At 48.0% G+C, this 21,770-nt stretch overlaps 1 protein-coding gene across 15 annotated transcripts in view; it reads left to right on the forward strand.

Moving 5' to 3' along the window:
• The first annotated feature begins 1,115 nt into the window (after positions 1-1,115).
• The window catches only part of ZNF532 (zinc finger protein 532), a 113,369-nt gene continuing 92,714 nt past the window's right edge, over positions 1,116-21,770 (forward strand). For 3 of the 15 annotated variants that reach the window (XM_082641165.1, XM_082641153.1, XM_082641159.1), the window contains exons 1-2: positions 1,123-1,382; positions 3,138-3,247. Coding sequence is in view for 1 of the 15 variants with exons in the window: in XM_082641152.1 (XP_082497278.1) it covers positions 1,222-1,318 (97 nt within the window). In the remaining 14 variants the exon portion in view is untranslated. Of the gene's footprint in view, positions 1,383-2,040; positions 2,064-2,479; positions 2,699-2,970; positions 3,053-3,137; positions 3,248-21,770 lie in introns of those variants that run through there. The other 12 variants (XM_082641160.1, XM_082641162.1, XM_082641163.1 and 9 more) reach the window with 12 other exon arrangements.

Consider the following 21,770-nt stretch of genomic DNA (forward strand, 5'->3'; position numbering starts at 1 on the left):
CTGATCTGGTGCTAATATATTGTCTCCATCTCGGACGTGGTAACGATTTTACACCTTTGTAGTCTTTACGGGGTTTATGTATGTATCTTTTGTGTGTGTGTGTTCTGGAGGCTGTGACCACCTGCTGTATGTACAATATGTGCTTGTTACATTTGTACACATCTCCCTTCGTGAATTTAAAGACATGGCTATTACATCTTGTTTACTCAATATCATTCCCCCATTAAAAAAAAAAAAAGCTACATGAACTGAACATGCCATGTTTCAATCTGGCCCCAGTGGCTTTTTCTCCGAAAGCAAAACGTGTGTCTTTTACACCAGGGCTTTCTCCCCACCCCAGGGGGTGTCTTCCATTCTTTTGTGGCTCAGTTTAAGGCGAAAAGGGCTCCAAACCACTAACTACCCAGAAGAGAGCCCCTTCTTCCACCTCCAGGGAGAATTCCAGATTTAATGCATCTGAAGATAGCGTGCTCTCTTCTGACTTATTGGCCACCATTACGAGGATAACAAAACACCACCTTGGCTTCAAGATCCTGGGTAGAGGCTCGCGGTCTTTTGCAACCATCATTGGCGAGGCCTTGCTTCCTTCCACTCGAGTAAGTTGCGGCTTGGGGCCATGAAAAGGACTGGGTGAGAGCCTGCAATGCCGCTGGAAAAAGCAGCAGGCCCTCAGCACCACCATCACCACCACCCCGCTCTCCGGGGCGAAGCCGCGATGCGGCGGCCGCATATGGGCGAGACTTGGCAGGTCCGCGCGGCTCGCCTTCCCTCCGCCGAGTCGGCACCGGCCGAGCGTCCGCGACCGCGGGCTGCGGGGCTTCGCGTCTCGCCTCCTTCTCCCCGATCCTCCCTTCCCCCACCGGCCGCCCCCTCCCCCTCTCCCGCGCTCCCTTTTGTTCGCTCGCCGCCCGGGCCGAGCCGCCGGTGCCGCCGCCGCCGCCCGGGCCCGCACCGCGATCGTAGGCCCCGGCGTGGCGGGCCGCCGCCGCCGCCGCCGTGCGGCCTAGAGCGCGGCGCCCGGGGAAGCGCGGGGCCCGGGCCGGGCGCACCGCAAGGCCGCGGCGGCGGCGGCGGCGGCGGCGGCGGGGCGGCGGGGCGGCCCGGGCGGCGGCGGCGGCGGCGGCATCGGCAGCATCGGCGGCGGCACTGGCGGCGAGGCCCCTGCGCCGCACACGCACACTCCGACCCCGGCAGCGGGAATGCGGCTGACACGCCCGTAACATGGAAGCCGCCGCCGCCGCCGCCGCCGCCGCCGCTACGACGACAGCAGCAGCAGCTACAGCAGCAGCAGCCGCCGGCGGCGCCGCGCTGAACAAAGGTCATCCGAGCTGCGGCCCAGACGCCCGGGCTTGACCGCTGCGAAGGCCAACCCCGGGCAGGGGGTGGGTGTGCGCCCGGGGTGCGGGGGGCGGCGAGGGGGCGGCCGGGCCGAACGAGGGGTGCAGGGCCGCGGAGGAAGCGGCACGGGCGGGATCCGGCGAGGGGCGGGGGCGCGGGCCCCTCGTGCCCGGCCCTGCGGTCGGGGCCGGCGCGTGAGGCTCCGGCCCCTGGGCCTGACGGCCGCGGCCTGTCCCACCCTGGCCTTGGGGACGGCCGGCCTTCGCGCCCCGCCGGCCTCCTTGGGGGGGCCGAGGACTAGCCGGCTAGGCCCCGCAGGTTCCGAGAGGGGGGCCACGTGAGCGCCGCCGCTCGCCTCCTCCCCCCCTCCGGCGCTGGCGCTGCGCAGCGGATTTTTTAAAAGGCCTCTGTGCCCCTCTGTCCCACTGGCCCCGTGTCCGCCCCCCCCCCGCGCGCCTCCACCCCGGGCAGCCCTAGACTTCTTGCCCGAGGTGAAGGGATTTGGACTACTCCCCCCAGGTGCTTGAAAGAAGAGAAGGTCGGAGGAGGAGGAGGAGGAGGAGACTGGGGGGCTGCTGGTGGTGGTGACAGGGCTGCGAGAGAGAGGAGAGGAACGGGAGGAGGGGGCTGGGTGGGGGGGTGACAGGCAGAGAGGAGCCTGGTCAACAAGCCCGCAGCACTCTGCTAGGAGGCCGAGGTCGGCCCCTGCCGCCGACGCAGCCAGGGTGAGCAGACACACATAGATTGCTTTCCTGGGGGCTCTTTGTCAGCCACCAACCCAGAGCACACACACTGACACACACGTACACAAAGATCTGAGCCAGGTTGTGGGAGGTAAGTGGGGGAAGGAGAAGGAGGGGCACCACTGTCTGCGGTGGGCTTTGGGGTGGCCGGGCGGGGGGATGGGCCCGAGGGGCTCTGGGGTGCTCGTGAGGGGAGCCTTTCCAGGGCTGTGTGCTTGTGCGGCGGTGGAGGGGACCCACGATGACCTTCCCGTCCTCACCAAGACCTAAGAGGGAGCAGCCACCCCCAGCGAGATCCTCCCCGTGCTGATGATTTTCAGGGACTTGTTGGCAACTCAGCGAGGGTTGCCATAGCTTTTTTATGTAGGGTGACCAGAACCGGTTGAAACTGGTTTGAGGCAGATCAGCTCCTGAGCACAATGCAGTCACTGAGCTACTACAGTGGGATAGCAGCTTCCTCCCTTCATGGCAGCCAAAGCAGAGGAGCTTGCAGGAAGGGACCATCCCAACACAGTATGTGAATGCACACGTAGACACCACACAGCACTGGTACGTGACTAATGGAGCCCTAGAAGATTCTGTGTAGAGAAGATGGGGAAAATGTGCAGGTTTGCAAGGTCTGAGATTACTTGGGCTTTTCCTGCCTCTTTCTTTTGCTTAAGGGATGGACAAGGAGCTGAGATTTATGACCCTTATTAAAGAAAAAAATGTGCCTTGCTAGGGTGGGGACACTTGGTTTCTGCAGGCTCTCTCTCTCTCTCTCTCACACTCTCGCTCTCTCTTTCTCTACCTTTTTAACAAAACAAAACCAAAGTGAACTGAGGGATTTGTAATGATAGTTTGTTTGTTGCTGGAGAATGCTACTTTGCATGCTTTTTTTCTCTTGCAGGGTATGTTCTGTTTTGTGCTTTTCCTTTTAGAAGCTACTAAAGGGTTTTGGGGATGCTTCTGACTATTATGAAGGCCAAAAGGTAACAATATTGTTCTAGGAAATGAGCATAAATGCGTTCCAGTGATGCTGTGAGGCATACATGCTGTCTTTTTTTTTCCTTGTAGGCCTGTTGACTGGGGCTGCTTTTAACCCTTTCATATTTGCAGAGAATGCAACCGTGTGACAGTAACTGAACATTGGTCCAAAGTCTTTCCAAAAGGTCAAGGTTCACAAGGTGAGATATGATAATTTTGAGCATGAATTTAAGTATTTATTTGAAGATCCGTTCAGACACAGATTGACAGTGAGTTGGTACCCTAGAGATAATATTGGGTGGAGAGTGGAGAAGAAATACTCTTGACGTTAGCCAAGTTTAATGGGATTAGAGTGACTTTATGATAGTGTTGCTATCAAGGCGAAATCAGAATGACTTCATTAAATCGCATGTGGCTGGTCATTTAGAAGAGGCAGGCCTGAAAAGAAGCAAGTTTAAGAGAATGGTAGGCGACAGGGCCTTGTGGGGAATGCACTGTTTTGCATAAGACTAAAGCAGTACACATGTAGCATTTTCCCGATGATTACAGGAAAATGGAAGGACTTTGCCAAATCCAGGCAGCCTAGCCACCTTTTTGGGATTTGAGGAGTCTGAAGGTAGATTTTGCCTTTTGTTCATTCATCACCTTTCTTTTTACCTTGCTCTGTGTGTTAACCTGAAAGGCTTTTCACTCCGAGTCAAGTGGTGGAATGGCTTTTTATTGATTTGGGTGGGGGTGGGGTGTTGACGGTGAGTTTGCCATTGGATTATTTTGTGGCATACGTTTTAATATGGAATACTTAATGTAATGCCAGGAGGAGACTGGGTAGTCTGGCTTCCTCTGTGCAAAGATGCCTGGTAACTCAGAACTTTACAGCAGTGGATGATAGAAAATGTCCAGTGCCTTAAAGGATGACGGTTTGATCTGAGCTGGCATTTTTATGCATCCTGCAAAACCCAAAAGAGGTCTTAGAGGAGAAGAGAGAAGCAACAGTGATCAGTGGTAGCAAAGTGAAGAACAAAGGCAGTGAGACCTCACAGGGGATATGAAACATTTCGCCTTGGGGTTCCTCGTGAAAAGAACTGCAACTTCCCCAAACAGGAAACCAGCAGTTCCAGAATCCAATCCAAGATGATCGCAACAACGGATAGAACTAGTTCTGTCTTCTGGTTTGGTAAAAGTACAGCCCGGAGGAGCCCGTAGAAGACACGATTGAAAACAAATTTCTCCCCTACTCTGTGGAGGGTATTTTGTTCCTCTTTGCATTCAGCAGAACAGCCTTTTCAGAAGTGCCGAGGGTCTTAGAATGGGTTGTGTGCTGGCAGTTGGTGGGCAGAATATCTGCAGTGAAGGGTGTCAAGTACGCAAGGGTTTTATTGTTGAAATGTTTTTCATAGGATTTCAGAGCATCCAGCGTGTGATAAAACTGGCAAAAGAGAAACAACAGGGCATGGTTAGCTCAGAGTACTTTGTGTGGTATTTAATAGAGATAAATGTAATCTCGGACCGAGAAACCAGTAAATAGCTCATGTGATGGAACAAAATTCTTGACAAATCACTGTGTGAAAATTGGTTTTCAATTCTACAACATTTTTGACTGCCAGAGGTTCTGTGTCTGAATGTGGCAGAAATCTGCTTGCAAAGCAGATCCCAATCCACGTTGCATGATATGCTGTTCCTGCTTTTCTGGTGCCAACTAAAACTCAGATGGCTAATGTGATAAACCTTAATTAGCTTAATACTACAATAAGCTGTTTTATAATTGAGTCCTTCACTCCTATCTTTAGAAAGTCAGTGATTTTTATTTAACTTTGACAGCTAACCCCTCGCAGTGACTGTTTCTTGATAGGATGTTTAAAAGCCCTTTTTGTAAGGCGTGGCGTGTCCCAGAACGTTCTGGTTTACTCTCTGTGGTTTTTAGATTTGTTACTCCCCCTCCCCCCAGAAGGCGCCTGGAAAATAGCATTTGCTTTGCACGCAGGCCCCGTCTTTCCACTTTCCAGCTGCAAAGAGCCGTTGCAGGTCGGAGAGCTGGTTCTCCAGGGCTGCAATCAGGAGCCCATCTTGGCTGGAGGTTTGTCTCAGGTGGCGATCTCATGCTGGGCTCTGAGGATGTGGCAGGCCCAGGTCTCCCGGAGAGGAACAGAGTTTTCTGGGCTCGGGAATGTGAGTGCCGAGAAGCCGCAGTATCCTCTTGCCCAGGAGAGCCAGGTGGGAGTAGGGTGGTACCCACCCTTGGCGCCGGGCCCTCCGGCCCCCCCCCCCACTTGTCTGTCGCCCTGCGGGCAGCCACACCTGGAGCCCGGAGCCCAGTGCCTGCTCGGGATTGCCCGGGGCAGTCTCCAAGGACGACAGGCTGGCCATCCCCTCTGGAGGAAGAATGTGTAGGTTTGGCTGAGGAGGGTCCACTGGAAAGAAAGTGTCACTGGGTGGTGAACCTTTGCTTGTTTTTATCATTTGCCTACTTAGCATCACTTTTTCCATGTTAAAGAACGTTGGATCCAGGGTTTTCAGAACTCTCAGCCTCCTGGTTTAGGAGAACTCTCGCTCGCCTTCTCTCTCTCTCTCTCTCTCTTTTTTGCTGTCTTTTCTCACAAAGAGATTCCCCACCCACCTCCCACCTTGACTCCTTTCTAAAGGAGGGTCTAGGAATGCTGCAGCCAACACATGGATGGAATTTTCTGCTGATACCTTTGAATAGGATGAGTTAGAACTTAAGGATTTGTAGTCTTCCCCCTACCCCCCGCCTTTATTTCTTCCCTTGAAATGCTTTCTTGGGCTGTGCTGTGGGGTACCGGCTGTCTCCCGTTGGTTTTGAATAACCTTTCCCATATCCTTGGTGGAACTCCCATTTAGCTGTTCACAGCTGGAGCGGAGGTTGCCCTCCTGTGGAACCTTGCAAAGGTTGCCAGCACAGGGAGGGGGGAAAGACTTGGGGTTGCCCCCCACCCCGTCCCCCTAACATTTCTTCCTCATCAGTGCAATACAGTAGCAACAAAATAATAACAACAGCCACTGTTTAACGTCAAGGAAATCCACACCTTTGTGTTAATTATACAGGCAGTACCTCAGAGATGCTGTGGGTCTGGGTTCCAGACCACCGCAAGAAAGTGATGATCGCAATAGAGCAAGTCACTTGAATTTTTTGGTTTCTTGGTACATATAAAATTTATGTTTACACTATACTGTAATAAGTGTGCAGTAGCGTATCTAGAAAAACAACATACGTATCTTTATTAAAAAATACTTTATTGCTGAAAAAAATGTTAACTATCACCTGACAATGCACAGTTGCCACAAACCTTCAATTTGTAAAAAAGCACAGTATCTGTGAAGTGCAGTAAAGCAAAGCGCAGAGGAGGTGTGCCTGTGTTTGGCGTATAATCTTTAACTATGTCATGGTCAAATAATTAACTTTTTTTTACTTTTAAATTTACATACAGTAAAACCCACGGTTTTATGGGTTTTGACAAGCGTGCAGTGCTGTGTATACGCCACCACTACCCATAGCGGGTAGTCCCCTTGCCTGAAGAACTTTCCTCCCGCTGTCCCTTTGTAGTCAGACTCTTCTCTCCACTCCCACGCCCCGGCAGCCAGCGATTTGTTCTGTCCTTAAATTTGGTCTTTTCCAGAAAGCCGTACAAATGGCTTCTTTGACTTACAAAGTGCATTTGAAAGGCATCCATATTGTTTTCTGTATCCATACTTGGTTCTTTGCTTTATTGCCAAGTTGTGTAGAGACCACTGTATGGATGTACCACGGTTTGTTTCTCTGTTCTCCCGTTGAAAGACATTAGGGTTATTTCCAGGTTTTGGTGATTGGGAATAAAGCTGCTATAAACATCTGCATACAGGTTTTTGTCTGAACATAAGTTTTTGGTAAGGACTTAGGAGTGGGATGGCTGGGTCATATGGTAAGTAGATAAGAATTAGAAGTTAGAATGAAAGTAAATTCAGCTGGTCCTAGCTCACAAAAAAGATCTAGCCTTGTCAGCTGCAGTTAAGACTTCCCAAGTAAATTTTTCATAGCAAATGTTATCTGAGGACACATGAGAGATGTTCATGATAATAGACCACTCACTAAGGGGATGACAGGCTTTATAACCCAGAACTAATTGGAATTAGCCGAAAGTGGAAACAAGAACCTGCAAGTGGTAAAATATCCTTTATTTCCTTCAGCAGTTATTCCTAATCTCTTCAGAAGCATTTGGCAGTTTAATTTTCACATTTGTCTTCAGGTTCCATAAAACACCAACCAATAATAGAATCAAAATTTTGGAAAGGGGTACGAAAGATCTCTGTCGAAATCTTAGCTGCAGAAAGAACTTATCGTTAATGATAATTTGTCTGATTTATTGACTGTCAAAATATTGGTGTTATTTTAATATTTGAAGTTATTATTCAGCTTTTGTGTATTTTTTTTTTTTTCCTGTGGTACGTGGGCTTCTCACTGCTGTGGCCTCTCCCGTTGCGGAGCACAGGCTCCGGACGCGCAGGCTCAGCGGCCATGGCTCACGGGCCCAGCCGCTCCGCGGCATGTGGGGTCTTCCCGGACCGGGGCACAAACCTGTGTCCCCTGCGTTGGCAGGGGGACTCTCAACCACTGCGCCACCAGGGAAACCCACCCTTGTGTCTTTTAAAGAAGTGAAAGTATTTAAGCAATATCAGAGCACTGAAGTAGGGAGATTTTGGGAAGCAGATTGGTTTTTTTTAGAGGATTAAGTAGCGCTCAGGATCAGGAGAGGTTATGGTGATGTGTGGAGGGGAGAGGAGCCTGAGAAGTGGGAATCATCGTTAGTTTGGGGATTATTTCATCCATTTAGCAGCTACTGCGTGTTTACTAAGCACCGGACGTTGTGCTAGGCACTGGGAGGACCGAGGGAAAAGGAATCCAGAGGGGAAAACCTAGTGGGAAGTAGCCTACAGATGCTATGATAGGAATGCGACTAGGCCACCTAGTGTCAAGCATGGAGGGAGGAGCCCTGGAAGAGGTGGCTGCCAAGCAAAACCAGTAAGAGTATGGAAGGCAGGCAGAGACTTGGGGGAAGAGCATGAGCCTGATGGAGCGGTGTGTGGAAAGGCCCTGGGAGAGCTGGGTGTCGCAGGTGGGGATGGGAGAGCAGGAGGACGCTATGGGGCTGACGAGGGCCAGGCTTCTGAAGGTCCTTTTATATCGTCCATTCCAGCGTGGGCTTCCCTGTGTAGACAGCAGAGGCAGAAAGACTTTTGATGACAGAGGTCCTGGGCCAGCACCACGAGGATGGAATGAGGACTTCTCCGGCTGGGGGCAGGGAGGTCAGAGGGGAGGCCCCACCCCAGCAGTGCGGGAGGGAGGAGGAGGCTCCCTCCTGAGGTGTTGGCTTGGGGAGGGAGTGGGAGGCGGCGACTGCATCAGGGGCAGGTGTGTGTGTGCTGGGCCCCGTGATGGAGGGGTAGGGGCAGAGACTGCTCTCTGAGGTTACCTGCCACCACGGATTAATTCCATCTCTCAGATTCTGAACTCAGGAGGCAGAAAAGATTTGGGAGGTGGAGGTTGATACAGTGAGTTCACGTTTGGCATGTGTTGCCCATGGGGTGTCCTTTGCCTCCCAGATCTGTTTGAGCTGGAGGTCTAGACTGGCAGCAACTAATGTAGAACAGAGATGATAGAAGAAAGGTATGAAAAGGTTTGCGTTCGGGCTCCCGTAAGGTAGTGGTTTATATAGTAAAAAGCGTAAATGAAGGGGAGGTAAGGGCTGAAGAGCTTGAGAAGCGTGCTCCAGAAAGTCGGAGGGCAAAACACTTCCGGAAAGGCAGACCACGTGCTAGTAGCCGACACCTGCAGACAGCACAGTCCGTTGTGGTGGCCTTTCCATGCGTTTAATACCAAGACGATGAGGTGCGCTGTATGCTGTTCTCCCTGTGGTGCAGGTTGGGAAACTCGGGCCAAGATCCTGGCCAAGGTCTGCCAGCTCAGAAGTGGTGGTGGATACCTAGAGGGGTGGGATAGGGATGGTGGGAGGGAGACGCAAGAGGGAGGGGATATGGGGACATATGTATATGTATAGCTGATTCACTTCGTTATACAGCAGAAACTAACACACTATTGTAAAGCAATTATACTCCAATAAAGATGTTCAAAAAAAGAAAAAAGAAATGGTGGTGGAGGCAGAATTTGAAGCATGTCCCTCGTCACTGGGCTTTTCTGCCCTGGGGACAAGGGCAAACCATGGAAGGTGCTTGGGGGGAGGAGCCTAGAGAGACACAAGTAGGGGGTAAACAGCGAAGGCACCAAAGGCTTGCGTTGGGAGTGGCCGTTAAGGACGGTGAAGGTGAGCGTGTGTGTCATGGAGAAGCTGGAGGCACAGTAGCGGGCTTTTGTAACTAGGCATGTTTTCCTGACTTTAGTCGTCACGGAGAGGGGAGAATCTATCTACACCAAAGACGGACAGTGCTAGGAATAACCTGTTGGAAAGACTTAAATGTTTTTTTTCTGGGTACTAGGGTGAGGTACAAATTGGGAGAAGGAACAAAGAGGTGTTTTTGTTTTATTTAGTCTTTGAAAAGGATAAGAAAATCAAAGGAAACTGAAAGTGATGTTGTGAAAAATCTTTTGTTCTAACACAGAAACACAGTTTAAAGAATTCTTTGAATCATCTGCTATAGACAGGAAGTTCTAAATTCTGCCTGTTTTAGAATGAGGGGGGAGAGAAAATTCTACTTAATCTAAATCTGGAGACTGAAATAAGTAATTTTTAGATGCACTTAGAGTGGCCTTCTTAGCTGTCCCAAGTATCCCCCACCAGGTATCCTCTAGTTGATGGTCATTAGGGCCCCCCAAATGCGGGTTTTGTTTTCAGTCAGATATTACTACAACTGTACATAATTAGAGATTCTGAGCATCTTGAAGGATTCATAGAGACCTAAAGGTAAAGTCAAGGTGGTGTGGTTCTTGAATGTCTGTCTTCTCAAGTCAGCCTTACCTTTTGGGGAACCAAACTCCTGCTGACTCATGGGTCTGGTAATAAGTATTGATTTTGATAATTTTCTTCTATGAGGAATAAATTCTTGAGGTATCTGAGCAGTAAGAATTTTTGAAAAAGTTCTAGGTTAGAAAATTTCCAGCTCTGTGTTAAAAAAAAAAAAATCACAAAGCTGGAAATACATTAAAGATTTACAGTTATGTCCTTGTTTTCTACAGTGAGCCTAAATTGGTGGTGGTGCCGGCCGGGGCTGGGGGGTGGTGGTTCAGCAGGTAGTTAATATCAGTAGCACATTTGGAACTAGAACCCAGCACTCTAGACCTCCTGGTCTAAGACTGTTGCCATCATTACTTTCTCTCTGCCTTCCAAAATTTCTCATATGTGTTTTGATGGTACATATAGGTCAGCTCATACCTACAGTCCTTACATCATGTGAACTTGAGAGCTTGAATGATTCAAATGAAGCCCTCATATAGGTACTCATTGATAAGCTGGTTCTTAACAGTTTTGCTGATTTAACATAGCAAGAGTGGGGAAGGTAGTTTGAGGTCTCTAGCTTGAGAATTGATTATGGCTAGTGTTCTACTTAAATTTGGGTGGAAAGGCCATGGAGATTTTCAGTTGCCTTTGGCCAGCTCTCAGTGATATATACGTGTCTGCCCAGCCCTCAATGATATAAACCTGTGTTCTGCCGCCAGCTAGCTGTGAGACGTCAAGCAAGTTACTTAAATTCTAAGCCATACTTTTCTTGAGGGTTGTTTTGAAGATTAGATGCATATGAAGTGCTTAGGGAAGTGGCTGGTACGTGGTGAGACCTCCCTAAAATCTTAGCTATAGTGTTCCTGAGGTTTCCTGTTATAGGGGAAGGGCCTTAGCCCTGACATTATCTTTTCTGTCTTGGAAGGTAGTGTTTCTCCTGTTCTTTTACCTCCTTTATCAGTAGTGATTTTTGTTTTTGGAGGGTGGGGCATGAAAACATACACAGTGAGTGGCTCTTGCCTTGTCTGTAGGTTTTCAGTTACAGCTGCCCTATATCTGGTGAAAGCGGGTGAAATCTAGGTAAGAGTACTTGTTCCTACTTGGCTGCACTTCCTTTTGTAGCTGGAAAATCTTGGACAAATTTTGTAGTTGTAATCTTACAACTGTCTTTGCTCCCTGGAAAATTCAGCCCAGTCGGTGAGTGGCTAGAGTCTGGGTTGTCTGTCTACTGGTGTAATTTATGTCAACCAGAGTTTAAAAACAAGCAAAATTTGATCGTGAATGTATGGCAGGTAGCTCAAGCGTCTGTTCCGTCCCTTTCCTGCGCATGTTCGCTTGCAGGGACCAGATAGTCGTGTCTTGCACACTGGGATTTGGAGGTGATGGAAGATGGAGTGGAGAAGGGATCCCCGGGACCTTTCTGTCCAGGACTGCCCTGTCCAGTGTGGCAGGCACCGGCCGCACATGGCTTTTGAGCACTTGTAATGTGGCTAGTCCTAATTGAGATGGGCTGTAAGCATAAAATATATACCAGGTTTTGAAGACCTATACAAAAAAAGAATGTAAAATGTCTCATTAATAGTTGTTTAATATTGGTTATATGTTGAAAGGACATTTTGGTTGAATAAAATTTATTATTAAAACTTACTTCACGACATTCCCCCCCTTCTTTTCTTTTAAAAATAGGAATAGAAAATTTAAAACTATATATTTGGTTTTCATTCTGTTTCTGTCGGACAGTGCTGGTCTGGATTGTTGGACGGACAACGAAATAAATTTAACAGTGAAACTCCTCTGGTGCCCTGCAATGTTCATATTTATTGATGTTGAGTCCCTCTTTTGGTTGAAAAAGATAGGGTAAGAGCTACGTTAGGGTCTCCTTGTTAGAGAAACGCATTCTCCCCTAGTTTGGGCTCCCTTTCTCTCCCAGATATTCCTAATTCATCCCTGGGTTATGGGGTTTCAATGTCCGTGCCGGTTGGTGTCTGCTTCTGAATGGAAAGGGAACTAGCATTTCCTGCAAGTTTACTGTGTGCTAGATGCTTTACACTGACTGTCTCCTGACAGGTGGAATATCCCCAGTGAGACTTAAGAGAGGTTAAGGGACCAAAGATGGCACCACTGGTGAGAGCCTGAGCCTAGACTCGGACCAGGGTCTGGCTGGCTCTGGAGTTCTTCCCTGCTTCATGCTGCCTTTCCCTACCTGCCGCTGCTGTCCTGTACCTGCGGCCCACAGTCCCATGTCCCTCCTGGGTGCCCTTGTTGTCCACATGGGACTTCTCACACTTTAATTTGCATACAGATCACCTGGGGGTCTTGTTAAAAAATGCAGATAATGATTCAATAGGACTGGTACGGGCCCAAGATTCTGCATTTCTGACAAGCCCCCAGCTGATGGTGATCTGCTGGCCCATGGACCACACTGAGTAGCAGGGTCTCCACTGTTTCCCTTGGTTTCACACCTGCTGCCTCTGCTTCCAGAGTGATCGGATTCTCCAAGCCTTGCCTGACTGTGGGAACTCACCCTCGCTTTGCATCTGATGCCAGTGAGTGCCGTTGGGGTCAGCTCTGGTTTTCAGCCATGGACGCCCAGTCTGGCGTGAATACTGATTTCTGGGTACAGGGGGTCTGACTGGATCCTCAGTTTATTCTTGTTCCCACATACCTGTGTTACTCCAGCTTTATTACCTTGAGCCCTTGGCACCTGTAGTCTGATGAGACAGAAGATGATTTTAATATTGAGATGAGATCCAGGAGATGCACGACAGGGGTACTACCCATTTCAGGTCGTTGTGATGAAGACTCTCAGGCCTTACATCAACACGTAAGAGTGACTGTGCCATGTTTGGATCAGAGACTTGGGATCTGATGGGAGGTGAGGACTCAGAGCTGTTAGCCGGCCACGATTTCTGCCTCCATACCCGACAAGGAATTGGGTGACTTGTGACTTTTCCTTAGAATGGGAGTCCTAATGAGCCGCCTCCCAGGGCGGTGTTGAAGAATGGCTAATCACCACCACCTGCGTGTCCAGCGCATGATGAAGGCAACCACCCTGGAGTCCTTGGATCCAGATGCCTTGGGAAAGGTCACTCCGGGGCCTGGGCCAAACAAGAAATTGAATTTTAGGAAGGAGTTTGGTTATGTGTTTGAACGATAAACTGTAGACTACAGAACTGTAGTTGGCTTGTTTCTGATATTGGGACTGGACATTGATTAAATTAGTTGTAAGGATAAAATGGTATCTGTTCCATGAGATAGTTTGCCACCCCATCTCTCTACAAGAAAGCCTCCCATTTCACAGAAATCCTAGTTGAGTTTTAGATCTTACTGGACATTTGGACACTGAGAGTTCTATGATACATGGATCCAGCACATTGAATACGATTTATTAATTGTTGGCTAAATCCGTCAGCTCCTTGTTTTCGTGCAGAATCCCTGCCTGGGGTGGTGGAGGTATGTGTCTTGGACCCGTGAGTGTGTCTTCCGTGGTGTCACATTGCCGTGCGGGGAGCAGGGACAAGGCTGGGCATTCAGGACGGGCACGGCCACGGAGACAGCCCTGGAGAAAAGAGTTGGAACCGTGGATGTTAATCTGAGTTGGGGGTGAGTTCAGGATGTAGTGGGGTAGTGAGTCAGAAGCCTTACTGGAGTATGCCAGGAGTCAGCGTTAAAGACCAGGCAGATAGACGTGCAGAGAACATCAGAAGGCAAAGCAAAGAGGGCTGGTCCCCAGTCCAGTGAGCTAGGAGAGAACCAGGAGTGCAGAGCATGCAGACTGATGGGTGTGTAAGAGTACAGGGCCACAGGCATCGGGAGATGGGCGTGATCTCTGTGCTCATAGGAGAGCCCCACGGGATGATTGTGGAGCGAGTTAGTGAACAGGTGAGTGAGTGAGGACAGTATGAGATACAGTGCCCATGGTCCCTGGATAACTGAATTGGAACCAACCTTATGAGGCGGCCTTCACATGGGATGGTGACAACCAAGGACAGCTCAGGCGGCCGAGGTGAGGAGATGGACTGGGAGAAGCAGTAGCTCCTTGTAGACAAGATTCACGTGGGAAGGCACTGCAGCACCAGATTGTTTGGAGTTCGCTTGACTTTAGAGGACACACGATCAGGACACGGCTGTTTAAACCAACACCATAAGAGAGGGAGCTAACTGTTAGGCCCCAGCTGGTGCCACGAGGACCTGAAACCGGGAACTCAGACGTCATCTTGCTCTAAGATGATTCTGTGCTCTTTTTAGGGCCACGTGTCCTCAGTTGTCTCCTTGTGCCTCTCCCTTGGTACAGCGGCGTTCTCTTTCCTGAGCACGTGGCTGTCCCACAGCCCATGTGTCCCCGCGCCCTCGTTTAAAGCCGGTGGACGTCACCTGTATTCCTCAGTCTCACTGCCAGTTCTCAAGACCAAAAACCTAATTGGCCCTGGTCTCATCCACTGTGGCTTGGAGGGCAGGGTTACTACTGACCCTAAAGGGGGGACAGTAGTTTCAGAGGAGGTGGCCAGTGGGCTTGTGAAACACCCTGAGGAAGGTCTGCCACAGTAGAGGGATCTTAAAGGCAAATGGACGCAGTGTTAGCTATCTTTGGTGTGTCTGGTCCAGGCATTCCCCATTGTACAATGTGATGCTCTCTAGAGAATGTCCTCCTAAGAGCAAGATCTGGCGGCTGCCTCTGTTCTCACATTGGCACACCAGTAAGCAGATGAGCAAAGGCTATGAAAATATGAGCTGCTCGTGTTTATTAGAGAAATTCAACAAACTGTAGGCCAAAAGGAGGCCTACGAAGGGGGCCTTTTATAGAACGTTCTCTTGTTCATGTGTGACGATGACGCTGTGGACCAGCTGTTGGCTTTTTCAGTCAGGATGGGTTCTCCTTGGTTTGTCCTGTCTTTCATCTGCCCTCCTCTCTAGCCTAGAGCACGGGGTTGCTCTGTGACTCCGCTGTTGAGGGAGTGCAGTCTGTAGCCTTGCCATGATTCATTACCGTCAGGAAATAGCTTACCCATAAACGAATGGAATTTGTGTCAGGTTTTAACAGTGTTCTCCGATAGGCTCGTTTGGCTTCTAAAGGTACAGGTGGGAGGAAGTATCCAAAAAGGGAAACATTGCATGGAAGTAGAGGTTCCAGTGAAGATAAACTTCGGGTGTAGTTTTGAAAAAATAGAGGGATGGAGTTTTTACAAAAAGGGAAAGAAGACCCAAGGAGGAAAATGGTGGGAAAGCTTAGCACTTGGCATGAGAAGAAAACCTGTGCAGAGGACACCGAGCAGAGTTTTCAGGCTGGGACAGAGATTTTGAGGCAGGAAATGACTCAAAAAACAAGAGTTGCAAGGAAGGTAGCTCAAGGGTGACTTGGTCACTTTGGGAAAGTGCAGTGAAGGAAACTGTATTTGGAGACACTTGGGATTTCTGAATCATTAGGCCTCACAGCAACCCTGACAAGTGAGTGGCCTTAACCCATTTTATGCCTGAGGCACTTGAGGCCCCAAGAATGAACAGATACGCCAGGCTGAGTGGCCAGTCATTGTTGGAGTCAGTGTTCATACCTGCCTTTTTTGGGCCCGACGCCTTTACATTCTTTCGTATGGTAGCCAAGGTGTACGAGCTATTTTGAGTGTAGAAATGCAATCTTTTCTCTATTTTGTGTTTGCTCAAAAATCACAAAAACAGTATGTTTAGCTTTCAGTATTTGCTCCATAAATGCATAGCACGTGCTCCTTGTCTGAGGAATGCACTGGAGGTAGGAAAACTGGCCGAATGGCTGGAGGAATTGTTCAAGCGTAATGTTTAGGGTCTCTCCTGGGTGCGTAGATGTATATCTGAGGACTCCCATGGGGGGTGGCGGGGGTTTGGTGTGAGTGTGTGCAGTGTTTGGGGCCCCTCACAGGTGTATGTCTGTTTGGCAAAATGCAAGTCTGGTTTAGCTGTCCAACGTTCATTTGGGGAAATGGATTAAACGCTGGTTTAGCACTTGAGTAATAATAATTAGGCTTTGCTGGTTTTGATTTAGATGACTCACAGATTTTTAAAAAATTTCTTTTCCTCCTAATCTCGGGCATTAGGGTATTGTTGACTTCTGTTGGAGTTTCAGATTTAACTATGACTTCTTTGGTTACACAGTGCTCTAATTTCAGGTCGTTGAGGATAGGAAAATTGTGTTCCACCTCTGCTGGCTTCTTAGAAGACCTTGCTGGGCTGCCTTTCTGCAAGAGGCATTTGAGTGAAGGATGCTCATTATTAAATCCCTGTAGTTGTTGAGAATTCTGGTGGCATCTTTGTCAATATCATCCCCTATTTGGGGGCATCAGAGTTGTGGCTGAATTTCTTCTAGGGCTTTCTCTATGCTAGAATCCTATCACTGGCCTTGTTTTGATGTTTTAATAACTCACATTAATATGTACTTACTATATTCCAGGTACTGTAGACAGCACCTACCTGGATTGTTTTATCTAATTCTCACAATAACTGGGGGGTAGATCTTACTATCTCCATCTTCTACTCAAGAAAACAGAAGCTTAAAGAAGTAACTTGCTCAGAACCTTGTAACTTTTATTTATTTTATTTTTTTTTTATTTTTTTTTAAATTTATTTATTTATTCTTGTCTGTGTTGGGTCTTCATTTCTGTGTGAGGGCTTTCTCTAGTTGTGGCAAGCGGAGGCCACTCTTCATCGCGGTGCGCGGGCCTCTCACTATTGCAGCCTCTCTTGTTGTGGAGCATAGGCTCCAGATGCGCAGGCTCAGTAGTTGTGGCTCATAGGCCCAGTTGCTCTGCAGCATGTGGGATCTTCCCATACCAGGGCTCAAACCTGTGTCCCCTGCATTAGCAGGCAGGTTCTCAACCACTGCGCCACCAGGGAAGCCCAGAACCTTGTAACTTTTAAAGAGCAGAGCCAGGACTTACTCCAATTTGTCTTGTTCCAAAGCCCAGGTTTTAGCTACCACAACGTACTGTGGTTTATAGGTGTCTTTTCTATAGCTGATCGGTGGGAGGCCCAAATATCTTTGAGATTCAAAGCCACGGCTTCTGGGTCAACCAGTATTTCTCCTATTGTCAAGATTCAGGAGATGTGTCTTGTTTGCTGCCTGGCACTGATGTGGCTATGGCTACTGAGAGTAGGTGAACATTAAGAGATACTGTGGTCCCCTGGTTTTTCTTCCTTTACCGTAAACGTGTGCCTACCTGTGTGCATGTGCATTTGGCAACACAGATAGCCTCCTCTTGGCAGTACTTACAGAACCAGTCAAGCACTGTTTTTATAATCATTTCTACGGCAGAGTCCCTTTAGAAATACTACCTTCTTGTTCTTCCTCCATAGTTGGAGATTTGTTCTCTTGTTCTTTCCTTAAGTCGTCTTGGGTCGATGCAAAGGTGCCCCTGGAGAGGAAGTACCAGGAAAAACATGGAGGTAGAGTTGTTCACAAACATGGGAAGAAAGAGTCACCCTCACACTCGGCTGCAGAATTCCTATTTCCTAATACCGTCTTCCAAGGAGGATAATTGATTAGACCTTGTTTCAGATATGTCCCAAAGATGTCTCACCCTGAAAGCTTCCAGCAGCAAATAAGCTTGGGTAGTGTTCCCAGCCTGGGCATTGGATCCCCGTGATGAAGTTTCGCACTAGAAGTTCACATCAGCACCTGCAAGTTCAGAGAAGCCTTAAAAGAAAGGTGTGTGTATGGGTGTTTAATCCAGCACTTCCCAAATTCCTAGACTGTAGAATCCCTTCTTTTTCCTTTTTGGTGGAAATTGAACAGCAGGAGGAGTGTTCTTGGGGGACCATTGTTCCAAGCTGTCGGTTATCTTTGATGAAATCAGTAAAAAATGAGGGAGGGCCTTGTGAGAAATAGACACCTTCCTCCTTCTCCTCCTTTTAATACAACATAGCGTTGGGCAAAATATGATCAATTCTCTTTCTCTGTGTTTTTCTGTTTTCTGTCTCCTCCAGGAAGAGAACTTAAAGTGAGTTTTCTTTTAAAGTCAGCAGCCTGTAGACATGCTGTGAATGATAACCTTGGGGGATGCTCTCAGTCATGTTTTATAGATGAAAGTACTACCTTTCATAAATCCAAAAGTGCCTTAAGTGAATTTGGTATCTAGCAAGAGTAGGCAATGGCCTCATTTTGGAATTCAGGACCAGTTGTGATAACCCTGCGGGGAGCCCCTTTGTCTACACCCTTCCTCAGCTGGTGGGAGAGGAAGTGGAGGGGTAGCTGGAGTGGTGACGCCACCCTCTCTAGGCTGGGAGGTGGCTCTGGTGTGCACGCCCAAGGGGAGCAGGTTTCTCATGATCTTAGGAGGATTAGGTGTTGGTGGGAGGAGAACAGGTGATAAGGGGAATGTCTGTCCATGCAGAGCAGGGCTCTGCACCCTCAGCACCAGTGACATTTGGGGCTGGGTAGTTCTTTGTCTGGGGGCTGTCTGTGCGGTGTAGGATGTTTAGCAGCGTCCCTGGCCTCTACTCAGTACCCCACTGGGTGCCAGTAGCACCCTTGCCCCGCTCCGATCTGTGCCGACCAGAAACGTCCTGGACGTTGCTAAATGTGTGTGGTGGTAGAGGAGGGGCAAAATCACCCCCGTTGAGAACCACTGACTCAGAGCCTTGTAGCAAGGACAACACTTCAAAACTGGGGTAGTAAAGATTCCAAAAGAAAGACCTCTGAGGGAAGCCAGCAAGCACGTGTGGCTGGACTGTAAAATGCCCAGAGAAGAGCAAGATACCTTCAGCTGCTAGTGCTTGCCTCCATGTTTTCTAACGCTGGAAGTCTCAAAAATGTTTGCAAATAGTTTAAGTTTAGTATTTAAAATAAAAAAGTTGCTGGTAAAATGAATATAAAACAGCAAAAAATAGAGCTGCTGGTTTAATGGGAGCATTTCAGGGACAAAGGCTTCTGTGCAGGATTTAGGATTTTTGTGCAGAAATCTGGAAGGCTTATTCAGGTGACAAAGGAAAATTACTTTGAAGTTCTCCTGTCTGTACTCTCAAAATATCACCTCTAATTTAGAAAATCTATGCTTTGCTTCAAGCTAGAGTTATAGAGATGCTACTAAAAAGTGTGGCATTTATAAAATGCCAAAGGAATGCTTCTGAAGCCTTCATGAGTTTTTCTCTTAAACCAGGATCTTTTGTTTTTAGTACTTAAATGGGTCTGTAAGTGATTTCTTAGTTTTGAAATAATTGGAATTCACCAAACACGAAGCATTTTGTATCCAACTAATAGCAAAGAAATTTAGAAATTTTTTTCTTTCTCTCTCATCATTGAAACTGTTTGAATAACCCACTTCAAGCAGAGGCTGTAATGACTTTTTCTGAAGTTTATTAATGGTGACAGATTTAGCCCAGACCCTTTCAGTATTTCTATAAACTCATTGACAAATTAGTGAATTGCCGGCACAGGGGCCTTTTAGTTAAAAGAATGTGGAATATCCAGTGGGAGATGGAGCGCTTGCAAAAGTACCTTTGACAGAATTGCCAAGGTTGAGGATTCTGACTCTCCCTGAGTTCATAGGAAATGTAAACTTTCATCTACTTCCCTGTAGGTAAGAGATTGTGAAAATGCTTAGGTGGGTGAACTTTGAAAACCATCCTGCCCCTGCCTTCCATCCCCTACCGTTTCTGGATTCAGGTATCAGATGTTTAGTGTGAAACCTAGGCCTTTCTATGAACTTTACATATCTATAATTTTTACATATCTATATGTATAAAATGCAGTATGCTTATTTTACATAACTATCTGTATAAACATGTACGATGCAATATGCTTATTTTTTCTTTTTAATTTTAATGTAGTGTATATATTGTTTTAGGAACTGATTTCTCCCCCCCCCCCCACTGAATGGTGTATCTTGATTGTTCCATGTCAGTATCTGTAATAGCTCTACCGTACTTTCAATGAACGCATAGCACCCCATTGGAAAGCATGTACCATCAACAACGTGAATGTACTGAACACTGTTGAACTGTACACTTCAAAATGTTTAAGATGGTAAATTTTATGTTATGTATATTTTACTGCAATTTAAAAAAGAAAAAGGATGTACCGTAATTGATAGAATCATTTCTCTGCTGATGGACATTTACACGTTTTCCAGTGTTTTGCTGTGTTGCAAATAACTGTGCACCAAACATTTTTATACAGATGCCCCTCACTTTGGAAGATTTTATTTTTCTGATTTAAAGCTTTGTGCCTGTGCACTAAGATCAATGACATGTCTTCCAGATCCAGCAACTAGGATCCTGGCCCTTTTTCCCTTGGGAGTAGCTAAGGAAAGAGCAGGTTTTTCCTTCTGGACTTTAAGAATTTCTTGGTTGTGAGTGTGGTTTTGGAGAGAGAATCCCATAGTTTGTAATCTCCTCAGCTGAAGGTTTTCTTTCATTAGACTTGGAGGGTGTCTGGGCAAGCCCCTTGCCCTGAACACCTGTTTACTGTCTTGCGCCAGATATCTGCAGAGACGGTCAGCCCAGGTAGGTGACCTGGTTCCCAAAGGCATTCCTGGAGGTGAAAGGAAGGCCACCCGTTGGGAAGACCAGTGGCTGAGTCTCAGTAACCGGGTTTGGCCGCCCGGTTAGGGGCTTATTCCTTCGCACAGTTGTCAGGGCAGAAGTGAGCCAGCTGTTACAGGCGCAGGGCTTTGGTATTTGGTCAGCTCTGACTTCGGCCTTCAAGCTTTTCCAGCAGAGCCATCATGTTGAAATGCTAACCCGAGGGCAGTCCTGCCTTTCAAATTTACATTCTGCTTTCTAAAGAAAAACACAGGACAGGTATTTTTGGAAGCTTTGTGTATTCGGTTTAGTAGATGTTCCACTGTTTAAGAGCCTTAGCACTCACAGCAAGTCAGCACAGCTCTATTTTTGACTCTTGAGCAGGGAAAGAAAACAGCAGTCATGTGGATGGACTGGAGTTGCTTAATTTGGGTATGTCGGATGCGGGTTCAGTCACGGGGCAATCCAGCACCCTGAGTCTCCCGCGCTTGGTGCTGGGGAGGTGGTCTGGTGACAGAAGAGGGACATAAACGGGTCCTCGGCAGCGGTGTGGGACCTGTCCCCTCCCACTGGGGCCTCCACAAAGCCAAGCCAGAACCCCAGGGCTGAGCGCGCAGGAGCCTCTGCCCTGCGGGACGTGCCAATCGTGGTGAAAGTGTCCTTTCCCAAATCCTAGGACCACGCTGAGCGGCGGGGGGTGGGGTGGGGGGGTGGGGGCGGTGAGCTGTGGTTAGTCCCACTTCCTGAGGAAGTGACTGAGGGCGAGCTCTGTGAAAGCTGCTTTATCCAGGAGTCCCACGGGGCCAGCCGGGGAGGAGCAGACATCCCATGCAGATTGATTGTCCTCTGAGCAGGGGCTTTGAAATTAAAGGAGCCCTCTGCGGACATCTTTCTGTTAGTTCTGTTTGATCTTTTTGTGCTTCGCTTTCAAAAATTATTTCTTACTGCTCTGTCATTCCAGTTGTCTTTCTGTGGATGTCCTATACCTGGGTAAACAGAAGATGGAAACAGCAGGACTTTGTCTTCCACAGAGGGTTTTCTGGGATTATGCTCTGATCTAAGTTATGAAAACTCAAATGCCTTTTAAAGGAATGTAGTCACTTGAATAATAAAACACAATTTTCATGGGATATTTAATTTTTTACAGGCAGACTCAGGATAAAACTCCTGGGTATTCATTAATAAAGCAAAATGTGGAAAATGGGGCCTTTTGGAACATTTTAGCAAACTGCAAATTAAAATCAAATATTAAATCAGTTAACTCCATGTGAAAGTAAAGAACCACTTCTAACGTACC

Source organism: Mesoplodon mirus (genome assembly GCF_964341445.2).
Source record: "Mesoplodon mirus genome assembly, chromosome: 13".
In the NCBI taxonomy this organism is placed as follows: Eukaryota; Metazoa; Chordata; class Mammalia; order Artiodactyla; family Ziphiidae; genus Mesoplodon; species Mesoplodon mirus.